Source organism: Mauremys reevesii, linkage group 2 (assembly GCF_016161935.1).
Source record: "Mauremys reevesii isolate NIE-2019 linkage group 2, ASM1616193v1, whole genome shotgun sequence".
NCBI classification, from domain to species: Eukaryota; Metazoa; Chordata; order Testudines; family Geoemydidae; genus Mauremys; species Mauremys reevesii.
This window is the reverse complement of record NC_052624.1, coordinates 183733035-183750859: the sequence shown is the minus strand read 5'-3', so window position 1 is coordinate 183750859 and position 17825 is coordinate 183733035. Positions and strand designations below refer to the sequence as shown.

At 41.4% G+C, this 17825-nt stretch overlaps 2 protein-coding genes across 2 annotated transcripts; one reads left to right on the top strand and one right to left on the bottom strand.

Moving 5' to 3' along the window:
• Positions 1 to 6148: 6148 nt before the first annotated feature.
• ACOT13 (acyl-CoA thioesterase 13) lies at positions 6149 to 8742 on the bottom strand. The gene is made up of 3 exons (XM_039527827.1): positions 8381 to 8742; positions 7265 to 7449; positions 6149 to 6765 (listed from the first exon to the last, which is right to left on the bottom strand). The coding sequence occupies exons 1-3, from the start codon at positions 8462 to 8464 to the stop codon at positions 6609 to 6611; spliced, it is 426 nt and encodes a 141-aa protein (XP_039383761.1). The 5' UTR covers positions 8465 to 8742; the 3' UTR covers positions 6149 to 6608.
• Positions 8743 to 8808: 66 nt separating this feature from the next.
• On the top strand, positions 8809 to 17250 carry TDP2 (tyrosyl-DNA phosphodiesterase 2). The gene is made up of 7 exons (XM_039527826.1): positions 8809 to 9237; positions 9317 to 9402; positions 10512 to 10679; positions 12403 to 12494; positions 12932 to 13050; positions 15236 to 15406; positions 16594 to 17250. The coding sequence occupies exons 1-7, from the start codon at positions 8947 to 8949 to the stop codon at positions 16873 to 16875; spliced, it is 1209 nt and encodes a 402-aa protein (XP_039383760.1). The 5' UTR covers positions 8809 to 8946; the 3' UTR covers positions 16876 to 17250.
• The last annotated feature ends 575 nt before the right edge of the window (positions 17251 to 17825 follow it).

The window sequence follows — 17825 nt, the reverse complement described above, 5'->3', positions numbered from 1 at the left end:
ATATTCTTTGACACATGTACACCACACTTGTATGTCCTTAAACAATTTAATAGGAAAAATACAAAATTCTGTGAGGCTGTTCTCACTACCCATGTTGTAGCAAGAGTCCTACTTGATTCTTGGTAGGAGAGTTCTCTTGTGGCTCTTAAGTCTGAATGTGATAGGAATTGTACCCAAATCCCTGAAGAGGTTTCAACAGAGCAGACCAGTTAGAAGTATCTGTGGTTGGTCCAAGTTTTCCATGTATCTTGGCAGTGGAAAAGGATGCTTGCAGAAGAGGATGCTTACCTACCAACTATGGAATATATGAATTTATGGGGCAAGCACTTTTATAATCCTCTTAAGCTTCAAATGCCAAATCTCCACTCCTAACCTACTCAGTAACATAGCTTTTTATCCAGAGGAAGAAACCGGTAAGTAGTTACTGTGGTGCACCAGATAGCATGAGGAAATGGTTGCATTTGGGGTGGGAGAGAAGAGTGGGTCTGAGAAGGGGCTGGAGCCAGGAGCTTACTGTAGGTTGAACTAGGTTTTTATCTTATCCACCTACTGAATAATTGATACTTTATTCCTCCATTATACTTTAAATAAAATCTCTTCCCCAGATCTTTACTAGATTACACTTAAATTGTTACAATAAATGATGCATCATAAGTCAAGCAGCTGTAACACATTTAGGTAACATAACACTTCTGTTATTAAGCCCATGCTTCTAAATGTTCATAATAGTAAATTAACTGGTTTGGCTGAAATTTTACATGCTTGATCTCTGCCTCAGCTTGATTTATTGAGCAGAAACCATTTTTAATCCTGGTAACAAGGCTAACAAAAAGTAGAAAGTTTTGCTAATTTTAACTATTTAGACTTTTTTTAAACAGCTCTGGTGTAAAGTAATACTATGAAATTAAGCAAGATGATAGTGCTGGGAACAGGGATGTGCCTTTGGCTATCCTTGTGAAAGTCCAGTCAATCTAGATTTGGTAGTTAGAAATTTCTGTGGTTTGTACTTGCATAGAGAGCTTATTGGATGCTGCTTCATTTTCTGAAAGTTTCAATTACACCCACCCATGTTCCAAAGCAACTACATAGAGATGAAATCTTCATATAGGGTGGAGGAGAGACCCAAAATGGAAATACTGGATTGGGAAGATGATCATGAGTTCTACTGTAGTACTACTGCCTGGTATTAATTGTGTGCACTTCACAAACATTATGACTGAGCAAGGCCTTATATGCTTACACAGTTCTCTAACACTTGCCTCTGCCATATTATTTACAGTCAAGTTACCTCAATGTCATCTCCATGTGCTTGAGTATGCTAGCCCCATTTTTGGGGACATTACTGCATATGTAACTTACTGGTTCAGTGCATTACACAGTACAGTACACCAGCTAATGGAGTTACTCCTTCAGTTCAAATAGTTGAGGTCTTTGCTGTGACTCTGAAAACCCTAGGTGTGAATCACACTGATGAACAATACAGAGGATCATCTGAGTTCACTTGATACTGTTTTTTTTCCCTCCAAGGGTCCTGTGGGAAAGTATATGATTAAGCAATGGCAGCAGTGTCCTAATGCATATACAAAATGGGAGTAAATTAAGATTGTGTTCATAATTTTTTAGTGTTTTACTTTGAAATTTTAATAACTTTTGAGGGTTTTTTTATAGTTATGTATATGGAGAAAGTCCATGTGCCTCATGCATCAAAGTAAGTGTGGGAATATGTAAGGTTAACTTTCATATGTCCACATTTTAATCAAATGTGCAAACTGTATAGATTAACTGTTTCCCTATTTTTAATTGAGCCTAGAATTAAGGGAAGATATCATTCATCCTCCGCTTCCTGTAGGGATTAGGGTTTTTCCTTTCCAAAAACTATTTCTGGCCTTAAGGCAGCAAGGGCCAGTGCGGGGTTATTCCTTTTTTGTTGCAGCAGGCTTCTCACTGCCTCTCTGTTGTGGTTACACCCTCCACTGCACTGAGTACTACAGACCTTAAGAAAGCAGAGGGGGGGTTGAGAATTATAAGAGACTTCTTTGACATGTAAAGACTTGGGAGGAGAGGGTTGCTGAGAATAGTAGTTTTACTGGAAATTCCAAGTTCTGAAGTCCTGCTTGCCAGTGGTTGGATACCAGAGGAAGATTCCTCCACTTTGGCAATCACTTATGGAGCAGATTTTTGCCAGTAGTAGCAAGGTCTTTAAGTGGACTAGTAATACAATTTTTCAAAGTGTAAAACTTAGCTTGTTGACTTGGTTTTTTTCCCCTTAGTGGCAGTTTTTTGTTCAAGGATAGCTTTTGTGAAAAAGTGTTTTTAGTTTCAGCATAGGAGATCTTGCAAAAACTCATAAGGCTAACAATGGTTACAGTTCCCTGCCCTGTACTAGCAACACCCTAAAGCAAGGGTAGGCAACCTATGGCACGTGTGCTGAAGGGAGCATGTGAGCTGATTTTCAGTGGCACTTACACTGCCTGGGTCCTGACCACCAGTCCGGGGGGGCTCTGCATTTTAATTTGATTTTAAATGGAGTTTCTTAAACATTTTAAAAACCTTATTTACTTTACATACATACAATAGTTTAGTTATATATTATAGACTTATAGAAAGATCTTCTAAAAACCTTAAAATATATTATCGGCATGCGAAACCTTAAATTAGAGTAAATAAATGAAGACTCGGCACACCACTTCTGAAAGGTTATCGACCCTTGCCCTAAAATCATGATTTATGAAGCATAAGCACAGAGCCATTCAAAGATCATAATGTTCTCCCACAACTAGGGAACTACAGAAGTGTCAGTGTAAGTTATTAACCCACTTGTACAAGAAAGGGAACTTCAACCTAGAAGCAAATTGGAACCAACTCTATCCATCAAGACCTAACTAGAATTTAACTGTCCCTACTTTAGAGAGAGAGGCAATCACTCATTTTCTCCACTAGGCTGCTCTCAAACTTCTCTAAAGTATGGAGTTCTTCAACTTTCATGATATGGAGATTGCACCTTAATAGAGATGAAGGTCACTTCCAGATACCAAACTTAGGCTCCAGTCCTGCAACTTGCTCTGCAAGGGCAGACACTTATCCTCAGGTCCACTAAAGTCAATGGTGCATGGGTTTGCCTGCTGATTAGGTTTTAGGATTGGAGCCCTGAGGCTATGTCCACATTATCCAGCTTTTAGCAACATGGGTGTGCTGCTACAGCCATGCAGTTAAAAAGCACGCAGTGCACCTACCCGCTGTTTGCAGGAGAGATCTTCCACCCACAATGAGCTGCGTTAGTGTTGGTGACAAAGTGCTGTTTATGCCAGCGCTTGTTGGCAAAACTCATCTTTTGAGGGGTGTGTGTGTGTGTGTGTGTTCAACACCTTTGAATAACAAAAGTTTTGTTTTTCACTTGCCAGTGTAGACAGAGCCTAAATTGAGAAATAAATGATCAGGCCAGAATGCTGCTGTTTTGTGCTCTTGATTAATCTACCTTCACTTAAATTATGCATACCCTGTGTTCTTAATTATTTACATGGGGTTTCCATTGAGATGTTGAACTAATAAATTTACCTGCTTTTACTCCTTCATACTTAAGGACAATGTCAAGGTTGATTAGCCTAAATTTAACCAACTTTTTCTGTCTAGAAACTCTATAGAATTCTATATGCAGATATTACAAAAATAACATTGTGGGACTCAGAGTGGTAGCCATGTTAGTCTGTATCAGCAAAAACAATGAGGTGTGCTTGTGGCACCTTAGAGACTAACATTTATTTGGGCATAGCCCAAATAAATGTTAGTCTCTAAGGTGCCACAAGTACGCCTCATTATTTTTGTTGTAGGACTATTTGAATCAAATATAGGTATGTTTATTTTAATCCTGAATATAATCAGAAAGGCAGGAGTTCCTGAGCTGGAGGAAAGTAAAGAGAAACTGGTAAGCAAACTGATAGTTTTCAGACTTTTAAAAGGTCATTATCAGAGTTAGTTGAAATATTCACAGAACACAAGAAATTAATAGAAAACTTCATTTTGACAGTTTCCAACCAGCTCTAATGCCAGAAAAAAATCTTAAGTGTAGCATGCAACTTAGCAGGTTAGTCTTGCATTCCGAGCCATAACTTTAGCTAGACACTTGGGAGGTCCAAAACTATAACTCTTGATCTCTTGGTGTGTTTGCTGTTATAAACCCAGGTAGAGAATAAGCTTTTATAGTGATATTCAAAATGAATTTAAACCATTCAGCTCTGGCATTTTTCCACTTGCTGGTTTGTCATTTTTACTGACATTTGATCTGGTATTTCTCTTTCATAGTGACTTGTTACTGCTATTATATTGAGGTATATATGACTAACCTGCACTCAGTTTCTGGTCTCTACGCAAAATGATTAGTCCCTTATTTTGAGTAATCCCTGCCATTTCAATAGGGGAAACATATTCAGAGTAGAGATATCTGACTCTGAATGTAATATAAATAAGTGCAAATTCTATTTTATTGAAAAGGTTACATGTATAAAGTCAAACTGTCTAAAATATGACATTCACATGGTATGCATGAATAGCCGATACACAGCATCTACCTCCTAGAAAAAAAAATCTGAACTTTGTCACTATAATTCCTATAAAAAATAACATCTATGGATATTTAAAGGAAGAATGTAGGTAAGTGAATAAAAATGATCAGACCAAGTGAAACTACCGTGGCTAATTAGGACAAAGGAAGTGATGAAAACAAGAGGCTTCATGAGTACAGCCAAAGGGCTTCGGTAGCAGTAATCACAAGACAAGTCAGAAAAGCATGAAGAGAACACGAGTGCAGATAAGTTTCTCCATATCTCATTATACATGCTGCTTACTCTAGAGCAGCGATGGGCAAACTGTGGCCTGTGGGCCACATCTGGCTCCTGGCTCAGGAGGCTATCCCCACAGCCTCAGCTCCTTGCACCACCAGCACAATGCTCGGGGTAGCGGGGCTGTGAGCTCCTGGGGCAAGGCAACGCCAGGGGTTCTGGAGGCGAAGGGATGGTTGGATGAGGCAGAGGTCCTAGGGGGGCAGTCAGGAAAGTGAGGGGGAGTTGGATGGGACAGTCAGGGGCAGGGGTACCAGGGGCAGGTATGGGAAAGGGAGAAGGGCTGGTTGGATGGGGCATGAGTTTCCAGAGGGCAGTCAGGAATGAGAGGAGAGGTTGGATGGGACACGGGGGGGCAGTCAGGGGATAGGGAGCAGGGAGGGTGGATGGGGCAGGAGTCCCGGGGGGCCCCCCCCATCAGGGAATGGGGGGGGGCAGTTGGATGGGGCAGGAGTCTGGGGAGGGCCAGTGGATATGGGGCGGGGACAGGCCATGCCTGGCTGTTTTAGGAGGCACAGCCTCCCCTAACTGGCCCTCCATACAATTTCCAAAACCTGATGCAGCCCCCAGGCCAAAAAGTTTGTCCGCCCCAGATCTAAAGCATCCTTTGTTGTATCTATAACAGCCATCTGCGAGGCATGCGTTGCATACAGAGTTAACTCGCTCGGCAGCACCTATAGGCAAGCAGGGCAGGTATGATGACCATACCAGAGTTTAAGATCATCAAATTTTGGTGTAGACCTATTTATAAGCTGACCCCCGCTCTCTGATGCGTCACTTTTTTACCAGAAATATTCGGCTTATGAACGAGTATACATGGTACATTAATTTTAAAAAGGGAGGTAATGGTCATCTTGGAAAAAGTTGCATTTTATATTAAAAAATATTAATGATAACCCTCTATAATACAACTACTACTACTTGACCTCAAACACTTTAAGGTTTTGGCTGCCCCTAAAGTTATTCTGGAAATATTCTTTGCTTCAGAATGGTTGTGAAATTTTCAACACCTCACAACCCTCCTGATTGCATTTTGTGATGCACAATCCCACCCCTAGAGGTTATGAGGCGCTGAGAAACACTGCTCTAGCACAATATAACTATACAACTTTCCACAGTGAAAATAGTTTCTTCATCTGGTCTGAATGAGCTTAATGTTGTAGTGTGAGAGCTTTTATTAAAAGTGTACTTCTTGAATTTTTTAATCAGTTAGGCATTTGCCAAATATAAAGACTTACCTATGTTCTCAATGTATTACATTTCCCATTTGCAAAATACTCTTATTTCAGATTAATAATTTAAAACAGCAATACTGCACTTGTAACACCTGTTACTTTAATATCACTTTACAGTATAGGACCAAAAAAATGCAGTTGATTAGTTGCTTTGATTTTTGAAAGTTTATGAACTGACAGCCCTGGAGACTAGAAACATATTTTCATGAGAGAGGTACAAAATGGGGAGCAGAAAGCTTCCCCACACAGTACCACCAGTGAGCCTCAATACTGACCTTATCTTCAGGCACAAAAAAAGTACATTGGTCTCCATGTCTCTTCAGTCCTTGGTCTCTCTACCAAGACTGCAACAAGCTCAGAATTAGTGCCAATTACAATGTGAACCCTTTTCCACTAGGAATGGGACTGAGACCAACTCATTTTACATAGATCATTTAACTGCCTTCAGATTGTGGTAATTTGATACAGCTTAAAATAGAAAAAAAAATCAATGCTAGCTTCTTAAGCACAAACTTTCCTTTTTAGATATTTTCTTATATTACTGTCCTAGGTATTTAGTATGTCTGCCTTGTGCTACAAACTTTCCTGTTGCCTTGTTTGTTACATCCACGCTGGCAAAGGCAATACTTCTTCCTTGCTTCAGAATCTGAGCTGTGATCAATATCTCTTCCCCAATCTTAGCAGCAGACATGTATCTTGAATAAAAAACAGAACAATTGTTTTATACAACAACATGCTACAAATCAGGGAACATTCATCTGTTTAAAATTATTTTTTGAAGGAGCTACCAGACTCAGTTTGCAGTTAACCCCTTGCACCTTTTCACAAGCCTGACTCTTGCAGCTTCTCCTCAGGCAGCGTTCACATTAATGTTTCCACTGAAATTCTACACATGAGAAGATTATAGAATTTGGACTTTGTTACCTAAAAGTACTTAGGACATTAAACCAAACGTAATAAAAGAGGGAGCTTAAAGAACATTTGACTGCCTCAAACTAGTGTCTCAACCACGTGATGATATTCCCAAACAAGATCAATACTGAGTTAATTAGAAGTTGTTCTTTCAGACTGCAGTTTGTCACTAAAGTGGTAGCTAGATCATGGAAGAGAAACTTAGCAGAATCTGGGCCCTGTTAGAAGAACACATCAAACGTTAAGATTTAAAATCTGACGGTAAGCATGTTCAATACATACGTAATGTTCATATCCACACTGACCCCAGGCATTCCTCTTTCTGTGTACAACAATGCTGCTGTTGACACTACGTCTACCAGTGTGGCGGTCAAACCTCCATGCAATGTGCCACCTCTGTTTGTGTGCTCCTCCTCTATTTTCATTTCACAAACAATCTTTCCAGGAGTTGCAGAAAGAACTGTCATCTGAACAAACAGAAATGAGGAACAAAATTCTGTTAATTCAAAATCTCCATAAGTGGAAACATATGGACAATTACAAGTCTGGTGAGTGCTCTCAAAGTAAACAGATCAACTTGAAAATAAATCTTGGTTTAGTTTTTAGACTAATGAGGGGAGGAGAAAAATAAAGGACTAAAACATTATGGTTTAAGTGTCAAGTCAGATGTTTTTATAAATCTCCAGCTGCAAATTGTTTCCCTAGGGAAATATATACCTCCTATAAAAACAAATATGCACATTGTATGCAGTGTTGGAGGAGTCCCATGTCGGTTCCAGGATATTGGAGAGACAAGATGGGTGAGTCACATCTTTTACTGGACCAACTTCACCTAAAGAAGAGTTCTGTGTAAGCTCAAAAGTTTGTCTCTCTCACCAACAAAAGTTGATCCAATGAAAGATATTACCTCACCCATCCTATGTCTCAAATATGCACTCTGTCTGTGTATTGTAATCATCTTGAGTTTTCAGTAGCTCTTTGAGACAAACTCTACTGAACTCTTATTAAAAATGGAAAGTTGACTTGTCTGACTTTATACCTGACATAAAGCTAATGGAAAGTGTTTGCTTTGATTTTTCCCCACATGACACTGTTGGCTAGCACAGTTGCCAAGGGCATGTCTGTATTAGAAACATTACAATGGTGTAGGTGCACCACAGTAGAGAAGACATTTAGCTACAGCCACTGAAGGAGTTCTTTTGTTGCTGTAGTAAATATAGAAAGATGTTTTAAGATAAATATTAATACTATCCATCAAAATTATACCAAAAAAATCAAATTCTGCCAAACCTACATATCTATAGCTACACACAAATTGCGGATACACTTTGGAGGAAGCACTTCTCATATAACAAGCGCTATGCAATTGCCAGGAATCAATCCGACCTACAACTATACCTTACTCAACACCCGATCAAAGTTGGATGAGCTCAGCAGGCTTTTCATCATCTCCCGGAAGGAGTGGATCGTGAGGGAGCTCATGGTTTAAAGACTGGTTGCGACGTCCTTTTCCCGCAGAGAGACCGGCGTGGGGCACCTGCTCCTACCAGCTGGGAAGAGTCCCCTGGAACTGGGAGCACCTAGTGAGCTCCGTGGGGCTGGGAGCAGCTGCAGCAACAGGAGGCCGGGTGACCTCCAATACACGCAGCACGAGAAGGGGGCTGGCCCGAGCCCACCCCCCGCGAGGTCACAGCAGCCTGGTTCGGCCCCTCCCCGATTCACCACGTTCCACAGGCCGAACGTTCGCGGCCCTTGTTACCACCTTCACGGAGGTCACGCGCGCGCGCCCCACGCTGGGCTCGTGGGACCCCGTGGGGTAGGGCGGGGCGGGGCTTGAGCTCGCTGCCCCCCTTGCCCCCAACGCCGAGCGCGGAACGTGCGCCTGCCAGCAGGGCCGCGGGGATTGGGTGAGTGCCGCGCAGGCGCGTTGCTTGGCGGTGGCTGGTGAAGGTTGGTGCGGGGCCATGGAGCGGGGCAGCGCAGCCGAGGGGCCGCTGGAGCAGCGGCCCGAGGGGGAAGGGGGTCTGCAGCCGGAGCCGCCCCCGCGGCCCCAGGAGGAGGCGGAGGCGCCGGCCCGGCCCCAGGAGGAGGCGGCGGAGGCGCTGGTCCGGCCCCGGCCCCAGGAGGAGGAGGAGGCGGCGGCGCTGCCCCCGGAGAAGCGCAGGAAGCTCCTGTGCGCCGAGTTCGCCTCCATCACCAGCAGCGACCTGGCCCTGGCTCGCTGCTGCCTGGCGGACAACGACTGGCACATGCAGGTGGGGGCCGGGCCGGGCGCGGGGCGGGCTGGGGGCTGCCGCTGCGCTGGGCCCTGACTCCCGCTCCTTTGCTTCCCAGAGGGCGCTGAACTCCTACTTCGAGCCGCCCGTGGAGCAGCGAGACGTGGGCGGGAGCCCCCCGGCCCGGGCCCCGACGGAGACCTGGTGAGCGAGGCCGCGGGGGGTTGGGGGGGCTCAAGCTCGCAGGGAGGGCGGCAACCGAGCCCTGGCCCAGCACCCGCCTCACTTGCCGGCCCTCGCTCCCCCTTGGCCGGCGCGTTGCAGCTGCAGGGGACTCCGCGGCCAGGCTCTGCTTCGCTAGCGTTGCTGGTGCTGCTCGTCCCCCGCCGTGAAGCCCCTTCCCAAAGGCGTCTCAAAATCCACCCCCCTGTGAGGCTCTCAGGCTCTGATGGTCCCCCCGTGCATCGTGTGTGTATCAGTGAGCCGCCTGCCCCTAAGTCCGGTTTGTTTCATATATCCCTGCACAACAGCATAGGTGCGGACACCTGTAGAATCATAAAATATCAGGGTTGGAAGGGACCTCAGGAGGTCATCTAGTCCAACCCCCTGCTCAAAGCAGGACCAATCCCCAACTAAATCATCCCAGCCAGGGCTTTGTCAAGCCTGACCTTAAAAACCTCTAAGGATGGAGATTTCACCACCTCCCTAGGCAACCCATTCCACTGCTTCACCACCCTCCTAGTGAAACAGTGTTTCCTAATATCCAACCTAAACCTCCCCCACTGCAACTTGAGACCATTACTTCTTGTTCTGTCATTTGCTACCACTGAGAACAGCTGAGCTCCATCCTCTTTGGAACCCCCCTTCAGGTAATTGAAGGCTGATATCAGATCCCCCCCCCCCCCCGCCCACTCTTCTCTTCTGCAGACTAAATAACCCCAGTTCCATTAGCCTCTCCTGGTAAGTCATGTGCCCCAACCCCCGTAATCATTTTTGCTGGGCTCTCTGCAATTTGTACACATCCCTTCTGTAGTGGGTGGCCCAAAACTGGACGCAATACTCCAGGTGTGGCCCCACCAGTGCCAAATAGAGGGGAATAATCACTTCCCTCTATCTGCTAGCAGTGCTCCTACTAATGCAGCCTAATGTGCCTTTCACCTTCTTGGCAACAAGGGCACACTATTGACTCATATCAGCTTCTCATCCACTGTAATCCCCAGGTCTTTTTCTGCAGAACTGAAAATGTCTTGATGGAAGTTAGTGCAGGGGAATGCTCTGTTTACTGAAAGCAAAATTTTAAATATTCTTTCTAGCATTGACCTGACTGCTGATGTTACTACTAGTAGTGCTGGAGTCAACAACTCAGACTGCAGGCAACAAGAAGATGATAGCAGGTTCTCTTTACTTACCTGGAATATTGATGGTCTGGATCTAGGAAATCAGCAAGACAGAGCTAGAGGAGTCTGCTCTTATTTAGCATTGTAAGTATTGTTATCTCCTTTAAAAGTCAGTTTAACATTTAGACTCTGAAGTATCATATCTTATTTGAAGTGTCTATAGGATGTATACCCCCAAAGTATCCAAGCACCAAATACAGAAATACTATAATACAGAAATTTGATAATATGTGGAATCCTAAACTAGTTTGACTAAAAGCTGTAATTTGGTTGGCCAAAAGAGGTTCTGAACCTAATTTCCCAAAATATGCAGGCTTTGGTACTAAAAGCCTTTTTGCCAGCTAGTCACTGTAACATATAACTTTTAATATCAATTATGCTTATTTTTAAAATGTCTAGTTATAGTAATGAGTCAGGAGGTTGTGGGACTGAAATAATAGATTATAGCATCAGGAAATGCAAATTGCTATGCTTCCAGCGACAGTATTAACTTGACCATGTTGCACAGCTTGCATTATTTTATGATGTGTAATCTAAAACAAAGCATAAAAAGGTCACTCACAAAAGGAAAAACAGGAATACAAAATCCTGATTACATATAAAGTGGCTGAGTTGACATTACTGTTCTCTTGTTTCCATATTACTTGTAATCTGAATTGTGCAATCTGAACATGAAACGTGGGGGTTGCATTTATTTTCCATATTTTCTTCAAAAATGTTAGCAGCTAAATGTCATTACATCAGAGACATTTATTCTTTGCTGAGGTGAGTGGGGTTGGGAACAGGGAGTTCCCACCTTAAAAATGCTGCTGTTCAAAAGTCTTCAGTTGGTCTATTGTGATGGCTTTGCAGTGGATAACTTTAGAACCATTTGTGTAAAATGAAAACCTAAAATTTGCAAGATAGGTAGAATGCAGTAAAAATTGTGACGACACACTAAAACTGCAGAGTTGATGATTATTTTTAGTTAAATCAGTGCAAACCTGTAAAATGGATGGATTACAGTCACACAGGTGTAATCCTTGCCTATATTGGTTATCTTAATATTGTAATTTAGCAGTGCAAACTAAACCAATTTAAACAAATTAACCCTTTAGATACATTTAAATTGGTTTATCAGGTCAGTTTTAAATTGATAACTAAACTTGTTAATTTTTCATGGCTAAACAAGGCCCTGTTTTCCCTTCATGCAGATTATCCCAGTACCAAACCCTGTACCTGCTCGGAGCATGTTTACATAAAAATAGTGACAGGCTGCTGTCTGTGTCCTGTCTACATGAATGCTCCCAGTGCAACAGAAGGAGATTTAAAAAAAAAAAAATCTAGTGTAGACAAGGCTAAGGAGAGCAATTGCCCTTTACCTGTCAGTTTGGACAGGGAGATTGGGTGTTGATATCACAAAGGTGATGGGTCTTAATTGGACTCTTCTAGAAATCTTAGGACTTCTAAATGTGCCCTGAAGCTATAGTTTCAGTCACTAACTTAAATTCCCTCATGTACATAAAATTAGACAGATGCTGCAAGATCCAGATCTACGAGAGGAAATAGGACCCCCTTTTTTAGTACCTTGTTGGTAAAATACAGATTTGAATCTTATTTTTTCCCTCCAAATATGGTGGCATGTTTACATGCCAACAAATGTGACAGAGCTTCTTTGGAAACCATCGTAGCCACTTCACATGTTTAAAAAACAAAACAAAAAAAAACCAACCCTACACCCAAAACCTTACTCTTTATATTTGTCATTACAATGTGAAAAACTGTCTGTTTTAAAAGTTATATCGTAAACTTGTCTTGCTGATTTCAGATACAGTCCAGATGTGGTGTTTTTACAGGAGGTTATTCCACCATACTTGAGTTACCTACAGAAGAGAGCAGTCAGTTACACAATCATTCCAGGTAAAAGAGGAAGGCCTAAAAAATTGAGAAATCTGCTTCAAGTGGATAGAAGCAGCAAGAAATGTTATTTTCCACTCTCTAGCTTGTTAATATCCCTCTGACCATTGGTAGAAGCTGAAAGGAAAAAAAAAAGGAGGGGAAGGAATCAGTTAAATGGATTTCCTTGGCTTCTAAATTCTGGAATCTAGTTTGATGCAAATTATAAATGAATATATTAACTGTCACTTTCTTCTGGCTTTTTTCTTTTAGAAAGGCAGATTTTAAAATTAAGGACAGAGTCAAAATTAATTGATTTTTGGATCCTTTACTATTAATGAAAATAGCTACATGTATCGATTAGGATAGGAAATGTGCACCCTGAAAAGATCTCTGTGAAAATATATAATTCTTCTGTATGAAGGGATGAACTTTTCTTTCATTTCCTTATTCCTCTTTAGGTAATATAGATGGTTATTTCACTGCCATAATGCTGAAAAAATCAAGAGTGAAGTTTTTAAGGCAAGAAATAATACCTTTCCCAACAACCTCCATGATGAGAAATCTATTAGTTGTGCATGTAAGTGGGTCACTATATGTTACAAAGCAGTTGAATGTCTAATTTAAGGGGACAAATCTTTGTTAGTCTGGAGTTAAGGTTGTAAATATGGGTACTAAATTTGAAGGGGAAAAAGCATCAACAGGTCATTATAATTTAAGAGAAAAAATAACTGAAAAGTAGGGCATTTACATTTGAAGTCTCCTATTAAAAACCGTAAAATGATGCATCAAACACTTTTAACTGTACTCTTACACATACCCATGCTTTTAACAAATCATGCTAACCCCAACAACTGTGTATTAATATAGGTCACATTACTCCATTTTCCTGTACCATTCTCAACCCACCATGTGTCATCTATTCAGTGATTATCCCTCATTTCACCCTTCCGCAACAAGAGAGACCTACAGTGTTGTACCTCTTAGGTTTCATATACATACCAAAGATCTATGAAATTCCACTGCACCTTTTCATTAAATTTTCCCCACATCAGACACTAGTTGTTGTTTAGCCATTTAAATGGTTAAACTCCAATCCTGTGGTAAGTCTGTTCTGCTGGGGGCTTCTTAAACCTCAAATATTTAGTCTGAGTAAGCCAAAAATAGGTATATATTAAGTTGTCCCCAACTGCTGGTAGAACTGCAAAGTATACAAGGTCTAATATATCCCCACCTGCAATATGTAGTGGTGTTGTAGGTGTGTTGTTCCCAGGATATTATACAGACAAGGTGGCTGTGGTAACTTCTGTTGTTAGACCAACTTCTGTTGGTGACAAAGACAAGCTTTCAAGCTTACGCCGAGCTCTTCTTCAGGTCTGGCAAATATACTCAGAGGATATGTCTGCACTGCAGTTAAAAACCCGTGGCTACCCAGTGCCACATGACTCAGACTTGCAGGACTTAAGCTGCATGGCTGTTTAGTTGTGGTGTAATTTGGGCTCAGACTGGAGCCAGAGCTCTAGGACCTTGCAAGGTGGACGGATCCCAGAGCTTGGGCTGGAGCCCAAGCCTGAATGTCTACATCTCAATTGAACAGCCCATTAGCCTGAGCCCAAGTCAGCTGGCACAGGCCAGCCATAGTTTTTAATTGCAGTATAGACATACTTGGAGTGTCATAGCTAAGTATAAGGTGGAACAGATTGTTTAGCATAAGTAGTTAACACATATTTCAAGGGACCATTCATGGTGAAGTGGCCTGTTAATACCCCTTCAGAGGTAGGGGGGATAGGCAGCCGGAGGAGGGCAGGTTGTTGGTGGGTTATAGATAGTTATAGTAAGACATAAATCCAGTGTCCGTAGTTCAGTCTCTGATTTTTAGTCTCTAACAAAGTTATGCTGCAGTGTTTTTTACCAAACCACCAAAGTAAAGTGTTTAACCGTCATACTTGCCAGACATGATCTTTTTACACAGAGGGAGCATAGGGTGGTAAGAAAAGAAGGGTAAAGTTAGATTATTTGGGATACCTTAGCTCTGCATTTATATACTTTAAGAAAACCAAAACCACCGGGATAGTGTAAACTAGAACCTAAACTTTTGACTTTTCTGATAGGCAGGTGTGTGTTGGTTTTTTTAAAATACGTCTTGTTAATTTTTTCCCCTTCCATTACTGATGTATGTTTACAACCTTTCTGTCTTCGAAATAGTTGTATATACACCTCAGACTTTTTTCAGAAAAATATTCTACCTTAGTATAAGATAATACATTTTAAATTTTGGGAAGACTTACTTATTTCACTTGGGTTGGAGTAGAGGTCAGCATTGGCTTTTTAACCGAAAGCCACCTTCAGCATTAAGCATGGAGTGGTTAGCATGGCTCTGAAATAAAAAGTTGAAAATTCTGCCCTCATAAAGGAACTCTAAACAAGGTTGACCTTGTCTTGCTCAGCAAAATGTCCTGGAAGATTGTAGGGTGAGGAGTACTTCTTGCCATATATAAGCTGTGAATTGAACCAGATTTGAATTCTTAGTTAAAAATCAACGTTTAAGCCTGCTGCTAGTGGCACATTCACTGTCAAAAACCTCACTTATGATGACAGAATTAGAGAGGCCCAATATCAAGTTGTCAGTCACTTCTGTCCTGTATAACAGCAGTTTTAACAAGCAGAAGAATGTTCCTGTTCAATATTTGAACAGTACGTTTTGTCTTTGGCCTTCAACTTTGTTCCATGGCATATGATTTAATGTTTCTCTCTTTGTCTAACAGGTGAATATATCTGGTAATGAACTCTGCCTTATGACTTCCCATCTAGAGAGCACAAAAGGTCATGCCAAGGAACGCCTAAACCAACTGAGGCAGGTGTTAAAGACAATGCAGGAGGCATCAGAGTCAACTACTGTTATATTTGGAGGGGATACAAACCTAAGAGACCACGAGGTGAATAGCAGTAAACCACTTAGAATTATTTTGAGGACAAACCACCATGGTGAACTCTACTGGGGGTTTTCCTTTCTTTCTTTTTATAGGGTACAGTGACTTTTCCCATAAATCAGTTATACGTGACAGAGATGTTGAGCTTTCTACCCTCATACTTGTACAGGCGCGCCTCCTAGGGTATTTCTACACAGCAAAGAAAGAAAAACACACAGCTGGCCCATGCCGGCTGACAGGACTCAGCCTGCGGAGCTGTTTCATTGCTGTGTAGACTTCTGAGCTCAGACTGGAACCCAAGCTCTGGGACCTTCCCACCTCATAGGCTACTATTGCTTGGGCTCCAGCTGGAGCCCAGACATCTACACAGTAATGAAACAGGGCTGAGTAGGTTGGCATGTCCAGTCAGGAATGTCTAGTTGCTGTGTAGACATACCTGTAGTGTCCCTATCCATTAAGTGAAAACGTGAAAGTGGGACAAGTGAGGTTGCTGCCAAGTAGAAGTTTATGCTTGATTGTGCATGTCTCCTTTGGAGCAATGTTACAGCTGAAGTGAAATCACAATTAAAACGGATGGTTGTTTTTCCTCCCCAATTGGCTTCACGTTGCTCCTCTAAAGAAATACACAGAGTCTGTTGTGCAAGCTGTAACTTTGTGGCACCGAGAATTGGGATATTTCTCATTTTTAGTTGCTCAATTTTCAGAGATGCTGAGCACTGACACTTCAAGTTGAAATTAGCAAGAGCTGTTGGTGCTCAATACTTCTGGAAAGTCAGATCCTATGTGTTTAAATTTGAGCACCCAAAAATGGAGGGACTGAAAATAAGGTCACTTTTGAAAAATTGTTACCGGGGTTCCAACTGAGGGTGTTTAGTATTACTAAAGGCCCAGTGTTGCACAATCGGGTTCAATCACTTAAAAATGCAGTGGTTTCTTACACACACTTCGGTTTGGAAAGTGCAACATGAACAATCAGTGTCTTAAGTGATTTATATTTTTATATTTCTGAAATTCTTGAGGGGCTAACCTATTCTAAATAGTGGTTTAATAGCTGTGATTTCCTGTTGTGGCCAGTGCTGTGCAGAAAAACAATATGCTGTAATATCTAAATTCTAGGTTCAGCAAATGGTTGTCATGCATATTACATTAAAGGCATTCGTGGGTATAATGTTGTTCCATTTTTCTCTCTTTAGGTTACTCAAATAGGTGGCTTACCTAACAATATTTTGGACATATGGGAATTTTTGGGCAAACCAAAGCACTGCCGTTATACATGGGACACAAACTGCAATTCTAACCTGGATGCAAATTTCAAATGTAAGTTGCGATTTGATCGCATATTCTTCCGAACTGCAGCAGAAGGGGGACAAATTATTCCACGGAGTTTGGACTTAATTGGACTAGAAAAATTAGACTGTGGTAGATTTCCCAGCGATCACTGGGGTCTTTTGTGTGATTTTGACGTGATACTATAAAGAAAACAAAGTCTGTTTATTATTGCAAAAGCTCTTGCATCTTTTAACCTTTGGATTTCACAAAAATTAAATTCTAAGTTTACATAAGATTTATTTTACAATCCTAAGGCGTTACCCACTCATTTAACATCTGCTGGGATGACTGTATAGTAAAAAGCCAAAACGTTTTTATTTTCTTTGTATGCATTCTAGCAGACTTTTTAAAATATATATTTTAATGTGGCAATAAAGTACAGACATACGAACAAAATCCATTTTTAAATGGAAGAGACAATCTCAAATATAATCCATCAGAATTAAAGCATTGTCATTCACGCTCTTTTTCTTTTATCACTCTTTGTTGTAATAATCTCAATAAATTGTAAATTTTTTAGGGTAAATGTCTTGTTTCTTTCGTGACCAATGCCATAATCACTGTCGTATTTCTCACAAGGCACCTAGTATCATCTCACGTAACTCGGGACATTTCAGTGTAATTCAGAGTTCAATCTTAAAGGATAACAGAAGGATGAATAGATGTTAACAAAAAAAATAGTTCAGTAAACTGAAATATTACACAGAATGGCATTAAGAACTGAGGATATTGGATGATAAACTTCTTCAGTCATCCATCTTACAATAGACATATGGAAGTTATGCTCTTGGGCTATTAAATAGCTTACTTCATCAATCTAGGTATGAGGGAGAGGCATGTTTTAAAACACGAGAACAATAACTTTTGGAAATTATCTGTTGTAAGATTTCTTAACTCCCTGGAGTGAATTTACCTTTCTGAGCATTCCTCCTTCATCTAGTGCACTTCTGCTGCCACATTTTCATCAACAGAATGTTCTCTTCTGTGTAAAGCTGGAGCAGTCAGAAAGTGTAATTGAATTTTATTTCATGCTCTCCAAAAGAAAGAGCAAACAGAAGAGGTTTGTTGTTTTTTTGTTTTTAGGGTGTGCATAATT